The 10,773-nt window shown below is 44.4% G+C and overlaps 1 protein-coding gene across 1 annotated transcript in view; it reads right to left on the reverse strand.

The window, feature by feature from the left end:
• Nucleotides 1-9,365, reverse strand: part of LOC145342414 (putative E3 ubiquitin-protein ligase HERC4) — a 52,610-nt gene extending 43,245 nt beyond the window's left edge. The window contains exons 1-3 of the mRNA XM_080188011.1: nucleotides 9,100-9,365; nucleotides 3,489-3,645; nucleotides 297-373 (exon numbers count right to left, since the gene is read on the reverse strand). Coding sequence (XP_080044137.1) covers nucleotides 297-373; nucleotides 3,489-3,645; nucleotides 9,100-9,280 — 415 coding nt within the window. The 5' untranslated portion in view covers nucleotides 9,281-9,365. The remainder of the gene's footprint in view (nucleotides 1-296; nucleotides 374-3,488; nucleotides 3,646-9,099) is intronic.
• Between the last annotated feature and the right edge of the window lie 1,408 nt (nucleotides 9,366-10,773).

Raw genomic sequence — 10,773 nt, forward strand, 5'->3', positions numbered from 1 at the left:
AAAACTGACAATAGTTTCCGATTCCTTCTCAGTTTCTCACTGAGATAAATTAGGAAAATATTAAACAGAAGGATTTTTTTTCAAGTTTGATTTACTTAATGGTTTGGCTTTTGTTGCCAATTCAGTATTTGACTAAATGCAAACATCCCAATATTAACTATGGATATTTATAACAGTCATGTTACAGATGATGCTAAACTAAGGCCTGGTACAACACTGGGACTAGGTCCACAGCTTCTTCATTTTAATCTGTTTGTGATTAAGTTATAACAAGTATGTTTTAGCTTAACTCATACCTTTTGATAGTGCCAGTGAATGGTTGTTTCCACAAGCCACTTGAATTATATTTCTGGTACTCAATTCCTTAAGTAACCTAAACATAAACAAAGGATAAACATAATGACACATCATACATAAATCTCTCCGAAATACATCTAATTCGTTTTATAAGAGGCTATCTTGTAATGTTTTAATGGAAGTTATAGCATGTTATAGGAACAGGCATATGAACAAACAGGGAGAACAGGAATATAAGCGGTTGATTTAGATAGGTAAATGTGATCAGCACAGGGTTGGAGGGCCGAAGGGCCTGTTCCTGTGCTGTACTGTTCTTTGCTCTTGTTAACATTGGACTTCAACTTCAACATTGAATGCAACTATAGGCTCTTGTCTTTGTATCTCTACATTAACAATCTGAACAACTACATATTAACTACATCTAAACCTTTTAAACTCTCAAACAATGCTCCCTACACCCTGGCTATGACTGTAACACTACATCGTGCACTCTCTCCTTTCCTTCTCTATGAATGGTACGCTTTGTCTGTATAGCGCGCAAGAAACACTGTATACAAATTCACTGTATACTAATATATGTGACAATAATAAATCAAATCAAAAATTGAGTCATCCAGGCTTGAAATTAAACTGATACATAACGTACAGGATATTATAGTTTATCAGAGATATGCCACGGGGTAATCAATGGCCAAATCCACCCTCGTGAGTCAGTCTTGGTTCAGTTGGTAGCATTTTTGCCTCCTGATCTTGAGGTTTATGGTTCAAGTCCCACCCTGGAGACTTCAGCACGTAATCAAACCTGACCCTTCAGTGGAGTGCAGCACTGTCTTCCAAGTAAGACGTTACAATTTTGACAAAAGCAAATTACTGCACATACTTGAATCTGAAACAAAAACTGAAAATGTTGGGAAATTTCAGCAGGGTCTGACAGAATCTGTGGAGAGAGAATAGAGCTTTTTTTTCAAGAAGGCGCCAGAGCGAGACGACTTGTTGCAATTTGTGCCCAGCATACCTTCTAATTCTATTTTTACCCTTGTTCTATGCTTCTAAAACTTAGTTCTAAGTCTTTTAAACTCTCTAACAATGCTCTCTACACCCTGGCTATGACTGTAACACTACATTGTGCACTCTCTCCTTTCCTTCTCTATGAATGGTATGCTTTGTCTGTAGAACGTACAAGCAACAGTACTTTTCACTGTATACTAATACATGTGACAATAATAAATCAAATCAAATCAAAAATTGAGTCATCCAGGCTTGAAATTAAACCGATCCCTTCTGCCTGCCCTTGGTTCATATCCCTCTATTCTTTGCATATTCATGTGCTTATCTAAAAGCCCCTTAAAACACCCCTATTGTATCTGTCTCCACTGCCATCCCTGGCAGCACATTCAAGACTCCTACCACTCTTTGCGCAAAAAAACTTGCCCTTTACATAGATCATAGAATCATAGAACCCTACAGTGCAGAAAGAGGCCCTTCAGCCCATCGAGTCTGCACTGAACACAATCCCACCCAGGCCCTACCCCCCATATCCCTACATATTATACCCACTAATCCCTCTAACCTACGCATCCCTGGATACTAAGGGGCAATTTCTTAGCATGGCCAATCAACCTAATCTGCACATCTTTGGACTGTGGGAGGAAACCAGCGTACCCAGAGGAAACCCACACAAACATGAGGAGACCTTAAGTGTATGCCCCCTAGTATTAGGCACGAGGATAATGTATCGCCTTTGAACTTTTCCCTCTCACCTTAAGTGTATGCTGCCTAGTATTAGGCATTTCGACTCTGGAAAAAAGATGCCAACTGTCAACCCCATCTCTGCCTCTCATAATTTTACAGACTTCTATCAGGTCTCCCCTCGGACCCCGCTGCTCCAGAGAATGCAACTCTCATTTTTCCAGCCTCTCCTTATAGCTTAGACCCTCTAATCCAGGCAACAACCTGGTAAACCACTTCTGCACCCTCTCCAAAACTTCCACATCCTTCCTGTTACGTGGCAGCCAGAAATGTTAGTGCTGTTCTCTCTCCCCAGGTATTGTCAGACCTGCTGAGACTTTCCAGCATTTTCTGTTTTTATGACAATTTTGACAATAATTGTTGGGATTGAAGGGTGAAATTACATAAGAACATAAGAAATAGGAGCAGGAGTAGGCCATCTAGCCCCTTGAGCCTGCCCCGCCATTCAATAAGATCATGGCTGATCTGTCGTGGCTCAGTTCCACATTCCCGCCCTCTCCCCATAACCCTTAATCCCCTCGCTTATCAAAAACCCATCAACCCGCGTCTTAAAAATATTTAGCAAGGCAGCCTCCACCACCTCAACGGGCAGAGAATTCCAGAGATTCACCACCCTTTGAGTGAAGAAGTTCCTCCTCAACTCCGTTCTAAACCGCCCCTCCTTTATCTTGAGGCTGTGCCCCCTAGTCCTACTGTCCTTTCTGAGCGGGAAGAGTCTCTCCACCTCTATCCTATCCATCCCATTCATCATCTTATACGTCTCAATGAGATCTCCCCTCATTCTTCTAAACTCTAACGAGTACAAGCCTAGTTTATTCAGCCTCTCCTCATAGCTCAACCCCCTCAACTCCGGTATCAGCCTAGTAAACCTCCTCTGCACTCCCTCCAAGGCCAAAATATCCTTGCGTAAGTGCGGCGACCAAAACTGCACACAGTACTCCAGCTGCTGCCTCACCAATGCCCTATACAGCCGCAGCAAGACCTCTCTACTTTTATATTCAATCCCCCTCGCGATGAAGGCCAGCATCCCATTCGCCTTCCTGACCACCTGCTGCACCGGCAGGCTGGGTTTTTGCGACTCATGCACAAGGACCCCAAGGTCCCTCTGCACCGTCACCTGCTGCAGTTTTTCGCCACGTAAGTAATAATCCTTCCTACCATTATTCCTACCAAAGTGGACCACCTCGCACTTGCCAACATTAAATTCCATTTGCCAGTTACTGGCCCATTCGCCCAGCCTATCTAGATCCTTCTGCAGACTCTCCACACCCTCCGCGCAATTCCTATCATTACTTCTGACATCTACTTAGTCAACAACTCAATTTAATTACCATGCAGAATCAAACAAAAGCATCATTTTTTTAATACTTAAAAACTGCCAGAATAATGTAATGCCTGCTGTAAAGTGTGGTTTATTATTTTAATTGATTTGTTTAACTTACTGTGGTTCCATTATGGGAAACTCTTTTGTTTTAGCGACAGCTTCCTTTGATTTAATTTTACTATAAAAAAGACTTCCTGTTGTAGAGAGAAACAGGATGTGGGACATTCCGCTGGCCGCAAAGTAGATGTTCTGTTTCTTGAAGTGAATAAATTGTCCTGCAGGGAAAGAATGTAAACACAGTGTTAATATTTAAGGATTTGGTGATACAATGGTTATGTGACTGGATTAATAATCCAGAGAATGAGAATTGAAATCCCACCATTAGCGCTTGAGAATTTGAATTCAGTTTTAAAAATTGGTTACCATGACGCTGTCCGATTGTCAAAACCCATCTGATTCACTAAAGTACTTTAGGGAAGGGTTCCTGCTGTCCATAGCTTGTCTATACCACAGAATCATAGAGCCCCTATAGTACAGAAGAGGCATTCTGGCCAACGAGTCTGCACTGACTCTCTGACTGAGTATCTTAGCCAGGTCCTCATCCTCACAACCCCACATGTTTCCCATGGCTAATCCATCTGGCCCTCACATCCCTAGACAGTAAGAGACAATTTGTATGAGTGACTTCTTTCCCACAGCAATGTGGTTGACACTGAAATAGCCCAGAGAGCTACTACGCAGTCATACCAAGACATGACTCAGTGACGCATTCGCAAGACAACAATGTACCCTGAATGTCAGCCTTCCCAGTGACACCTGGATTCTAGCAGCGAATGTAAAAAAAATCTATGCAAAGAATATAATTCAAAGAAGAAGTTGTGTCTTTCTGCAGTTGATTTAGTTGCAAATGGAGCTGTCACAACAATGATGACTTCATTGGAATTATACCAAAGTTTAAAGGATATAGTTGAGTATGGGTCATGAACAGACTCAAGCCATTTATGTGTGAAATGAGGAAGCACTTCTTAAGCAATGAGTAGTAGAGGCTTGGAACTCTATTCCCAATAGGTTGTGGTTGTTAAGTCAATTAAAATTTCCAAGACGCAGATTGATGAATTTTATTAGGTGAGGATATTGTGGAATTGTTGAATAAATGTAATTCAGATATAGATCAGTGGTGATCTAACTGAACAGTGGAACACACTGTTCAGGGGTTAGTCATTGTAACCCTGTTCCCATCAATTCATTCAGCGAAACCACCTGAAAAAGCTGTTAGCTTCTAACTGCAGTTCATACACTTGTAAACCCTAGTGTGAACTTTTCAACTCCCACCTCTCACCAAAATAATAGAACAAAGAAAATTACAGCACAGAAAGAGGCCCTTTGGCCCTCAAAGCCTGCACCAACCATGCTGCCTGACTGAATCAAAACTCCCTACGCTTCTGTATCCCTCTATTCCCAATCCATTCACGTATTTGTCAAAATGCCCCTTGAAAAGTTAATATCATATCTGCTTCCACTACCTCACCCGGCAGTGAGTTCCAGGCACCCACCACCTTCTGTGTAAAAAAACTTGCCTTGTACATCTCCCTTCAACGTTGCCCCTCAGACTTAGACTAATACCCGCTAATAATTGACTCTTCCCCTCTAGGGAAAAGCTTCTGACTATCCAGTTGTTGGCTTTGCATTCATCGAGATAAGGATATTCAGAAAAATAACATTTCCCATTTGAAATTCATCTCGTCCTCTTTTCCTCAGTAATCAAATCTGTTCCTCAGAATGTCCCAGTCACATGAGGCTCTGTACACCTAAAACTTGAAAGTTACCAGCTGCTTCTGCAGCACGGTGGCACAGTGGTTAGCACTGCTGCCTCACAGTGCCAGGGACCTAGGTTCAACTTCTGGCTTGGGTTACTGTCTGTGCGGAGTTCGCGGAGTTCGCATGTTCTCCATGTGTGTGTGTGTGTGTGTGTGTGTGTGTGTGTGTGTGTGTGTGTGTGTGTGTGTGTGTGTGTGTGTGTGTGTGTGTGTGTTTCCTCAGGTTGCTTGGGTTTCCTCCCACAATCCAAAGATGTGCAGGTTAGGTGGATTGGCCATGCTAAATTGCCCCATTGTGCCCCAAGATGCATAACTTAGGTGGATTAGCCATGGTAAGTGTGTGCGGTTACACAGATAGGAGAGAGAGAGGGTCTGGGTAAGATACTCTATCAGAGAGTTGGTGCAGATTCAATGGGAGAAATGGCCTCTTCTGCATTGTAGGAATTCTATCATTCTACTCTATGGTTCAGGGATGAGCCCTGCGGAATTTTATTGATGCCACCCAGGCGCAATGTGCTAATCTTTAAAAGGGAACCTACCAGATTCAGGTGGTCTGTCCTTGCCACCTCCTTGTTACTGCAGGTTAAAATGCCACCCAGTGCCAGATTTAGGCACAAGCTAAACAAGCCACACCTTAGGGGCTCACAATCTGCAGGGGCCTCACAAAATTTCAGAAGGGTTACAAAGAATAGAACATTTAAGAGCGGATACCAGAAAAGAAAAAGAAAGCACCAGCTTGAAGCACAACTCAAAAAATTACCAAAAGTTGACAGTTACTTTACTCCAGAAACAGATAAGGATCCACAAATCCAAGGTGATCAGCAAAGTCCAAAACAACCATAGCCTAGTGCCTCTGTTACTGAGACAACAGAGTCTTAACCGAGGATGAAATCTCATACTGGATCCTTTAGGATCCTTCAGAGTGTCAACACTGGAATGGCCCATTTGAAAACTCATTCAAAATGGTCATTCAAAAATCAAGATAAATATTGTTCAAAAAGTCTTTTTCACTTTAAATAACTTGCTATTAAATAATTAAAAGGCATAATTATGTTTTCAATTTTTTTGTGGTGACCCAAGCTCCTGTTTTGGTATGTCTCACCTTTGTGAGACCTTTTGGTGTAACTTTTTAACAAGGGGCCTCACCAAATCTAAGTCCGGCACTGATGCCATCTAGTAATCTCCAGGGTGAGTAATGAACCTAGACACTGATAACTGCCCATAGAGTTAAGATCAGCCCACATTGTGTGAATTGTGCATGACAGAATTGTAATGCAACTGATACACAGAGCTTGCTAATCTCAGCATTCTGTGCAAGTACAGGCTTGACCCACACCTCTTCACAAGGATGGTGAGCAATCATGTTCTGTTTGTTCAAAGTTGGCACTGTCAACCTGAACTACATGGTAGCACAGCAGTTAGCGCTGCTGCCTCACAGTGCCAGGGACCTGGGTTTGATTCCTGGCTTGGTCACTGTCTGTGCCGAGTCTGTACGTTCTCCCCGTGTCTGCGTGGGTTTCCTCCACATTCTAGAAGGTGTGCTGGTTCGGTGCATTGACCTGAACAAGTGCTGGAATGTGGAAATTGGGGGAATTTCACAGTAACTTTGTTGCAGTGTTAAGGTAAGCCTTACTTGTGAGGAGGCAGAGAGTGGGGGTCAACGGGTGCTATTCGGATTGGCGGATGGTGACTAGTGGAGTGCCCCAGGGGTCGGTGCTGGGGCCTCAGCTTTTTACCATTTATATAGATGATCTGGAGGAGGGAACCAAGTGTAGGGTGTCGAAATCTGCTGATGACACCAAGATTGGGGGAACGGCAAATTGTGCGGAGGGTGTGGAGAGTCTGCAGAAGGATCTAGATAGGCTGAGCGAATGGGCCAGGAACTGGCAAATGGAATTTAATGTTGGCAAGTGTGAGGTGGTCCACTTTGGTAGGAAGAATGGTAGGAAGGACTATTACTTACGTGGCGAAAAACTGCAGCAGGCCACGGTGCAGAGGGACCTCGGGGTCCTTGCGCATGAGTCACAAAAACCCAGCTTGCAGGTGCAGCAGGTGGTCAGGAAGGCGAATGGGATGCTGGCCTTCATAGCGAGGGGGATTGAATATAAAAGTAGGGAGGTCTTGCTGCAGCTGTATAGGGCATTGGTGAGGCCGCAGCTAGAGTACTGTGTGCAGTTTTGGGCGCCGCACCTGCGCAAAGATATTTTGGCCTTGGAGGGAGTGCAGAGGAGGTTTACTAGGCTGATACCGGAGTTGAGGGGGTTGAGCTATGAGGAGAGGCTGAATAAACTAGGCTTGTACTCGTTAGAGTTTAGAAGAATGAGGGGAGATCTCATTGAGACGTATAAGACGATGAATGGGATGGATAGGATAGAGGTGGAGAGACTCTTCCCGCTCAAAAAAGACAGTAGGACTTGGGGGCACAGCCTCAAGATAAAGGGGGGACGGTTTAGAACGGAGTTGAGGAGGAACTTCTTCACTCAAAGGGTGGTGAATCTCTGGAATTCTCTGCCCGTTGAAGTGGTGGAGGCTACCTCGCTAAATATTTTTAAGACGCGGGTTGATGGGTTTTTGATAAGAGAGAGGATTAAGGGTTATGGGGAGAGGGCGGGAAAGTGGAACTGAGCCACGACAGATCAGCCATGATCTTATTGAATGGTGGGGCAGGCTCGAAGGGCTAGATGGCCTACTCCTGCTCCTATTTCTTATGTTCTTATGTTTTGTGGTGAATAAATAAAATTTAACTCAATCTGCTGCTTGTGCCAAAATGTAACTGTCATTTTACAGCTCCTCTGACAATGGGAGTAATAGTTGACAGCAAGAAATTAAAAGTAAAGTTTATTTATCGGTCACAAGTAAGCTTACATTAACACTGCAATGAAGTTACTCTGAAAATCCTCTAGTCGCCACCTGTTCGGGCACACTGAGGGTGAATTTAGCATGGCCAATGCAACTAACCAGCACGTCTTTGGACTGTGGAAGGAAACTGGAGCAGCCTGAGAAAACCCACGCAAACACAATGTGAATGTGCAAATTCTGCACAGACAGTGACCCAGGCCAGGAATCGAACTCAGGTTTCCTGGAGCTGTGAGGCAGCACTGCTAACCACTGTGCCACCGTGTTATGCACTGCAATCTTTTGATTGAATAGCAATTGGCTGCAGGAAGTCTCAAGTGAGGGAGAAAGCAACATTTTTTAAAAGGGGGCAATTTTAAATCATGTAAAATTTACATTAAAACAATTCAGATAAAAAAAGTTAGGTCGGTATTAAAAGATTCTCTCTCCTGGTCAATTTGTCTCCTCCAGTAATACAATGCTGCTTTATGAAACTCGCAGCAAGGTCCACTCAGTTAAACAAGCTCCTCCTGCCAATGGTGTGTGTCGGGTTTTACAAGTGTTGGTTTAATGGGTTAAAGGTTTCTATTCGGAGTCAAGCTCAGTGCTGCTGCTGCTGCTCTCACTGTGACTCAGAGAAACGAAACTGAAAGTGAGCAAAATCAAACGGAGCGAATTGTTTAGGGGAGGGGAGGGGAGGAGAGAATGAAGGAAAACGAAACTGCACCGCTCTGGACAGATCCAGCATCTCACCCCCACACACTGTATTCACACATCAGAGTCATCACCCAGATTCTAACCCAAACCACAACCACATTGAAGATAAATACAATGCGGAGGAACACAGAAACATTAAATACCACTCCTGCTGCCAAGCTGTTTGGAAGAAAGACCAGATTTTTAACAAGAGTCACACAAGAAACTTTACCTCGATAATACAGGATCTCTATCAAATATAGAGTTTGTTCCAAACTCTGAACACTTTAATATGTCTAAATTAATACATTGTCATGCGTGTCAATGTTAGCAATAATAATTTAATTTTAAAACATTCTCTTGCAGACAGGGTTTACTTACCAGGTTCTGTTCTCCTCTTCCGCACACGGACGCTGGCGTAAACTTTCCCATTTTCCGACACGAACACAGTGACTGTGTCCCGGCTGCAAACATGCTGAATTCTCCCCCCTCGGAAAACATCCACTGTCTGCGAGGCGGGTTTGTGCCGGATTTTTGAGCCCAGCTCCCCCCACTGCAACATCTTCCTCTCTGTCTCTGTCAGCGCCGAGCTCCTCCAAACTATTCCTCTTTCAAACCAGAGAGAGAGAAATCTATTCCACGGAGAGATTTAGCTGCCAGACAGATAAAGAGACTCCTTCCCCTGTACCTGCAGATCCACTGCCTCTGACAGTCTCTGACACACAATGTATTTATTTATTTGGGGAATCCCCTTTCTCCGGCTCCGCCTCTGAACCAACAGTGCGAGCCAATGGCAACAATTGTTTTGGGAAGTGACCCTTCCAGTGTTTGCCCGCATCATTTTCCGTTTCCCAACACTTGTTGTTGCAGAGTGATGATAGGCAACTGAAACTGAACCGCTAGCCGCATCTTAAATGAGGAATGAATTTGCCCAAAGTTGACACATACAAAAACAAGAAACACCGAATCAAGGAGGAAGCCAGTCTGCTGTCAGTAAAGAGCGGTTAAAGTTAAAAGTTTATTTATTAGTGTCACTAGCAAGTTTACATTAACACTGCAGTGATGTCACTGTGTAAATCCCCTCCTCGACACACTCCTGTTCGGGTACACAGAGGGCGAATTTAGCACTGCCCATGCACCCTAACCACTGCATCTTTCGAACTGTGGGAGGAAACCGGAGCACCCGGAGGAAACCCATGCAGACACGGGGAGAATGTGCAGACTCCGCACAGACGGTGACCCAAGTGGAGAAATGGCCATGCTGTAAAGCAGGATTTGGCTTGTTACAGGAACTGACCTGTGCTCTGATCTCGAAACCATCTCATACAGCAGAGAAAAGGGCCATCATGGTATCCAGTTTGGCTACATCCCTGTTCTTTCCCCATACCCCTGCATATTTTTTGGTTTTAAAATATTATCCGGTGCCCTTTTGGAAGTGAGCACTAAACGATGGGCAGTGTTTTTTTTTAACCAGCTCCTGGGTCGTGGTTTATGCCTCCCCTGGGGGACGGTAAAATGGGAGGGAGCCCTGTTGGCACAACTAGTTCTCATGCCGGGCATGGCTGTGTCTCAACTGTCCTCTAACTGAAAGCTGCCCAATGAGCTGCTTGGCTCTGGCAAAAACAAACAACTCCCTGCCACCCCTAAGAGGGCACCCCAAAAATAGATGCACCATTGCGTTTCCCTTGCCATCTCTCCATGTGGCACTGCCAAGGCAAAGACTTGTCACTCCTCTGTTTCATTCACTGATTTCCTACAGTTCAGAAAGAGGCCATTTGGTCCATTGAGTCAGCACCAACCTATCGACAGGATGTCTTACGCAGGCCCTCCCCTCTGTAACGCTGCCTCCCCTCCACTCTATCCGTAACACTGCCCAGTTACGTTGGCTAATACGCCTAACCCACACGTTTTGGGACACTAAGGGGCAATTCAACGGGGCTGATCCACCCAACCTACATATCTTTGGACCGTGGGAAAAAACTGGAGCACCTGGAGGAAACCCCACACAGAGAGAATATGATACCTCCACACTGGATCCCTGGCACTGTGAAGCAG

Source organism: Carcharhinus amblyrhynchos, chromosome 1, assembly GCF_965287045.1.
Source record: "Carcharhinus amblyrhynchos chromosome 1, sCarAmb.v2.hapA, whole genome shotgun sequence".
Taxonomy (NCBI): Eukaryota; Metazoa; Chordata; class Chondrichthyes; order Carcharhiniformes; family Carcharhinidae; genus Carcharhinus; species Carcharhinus amblyrhynchos.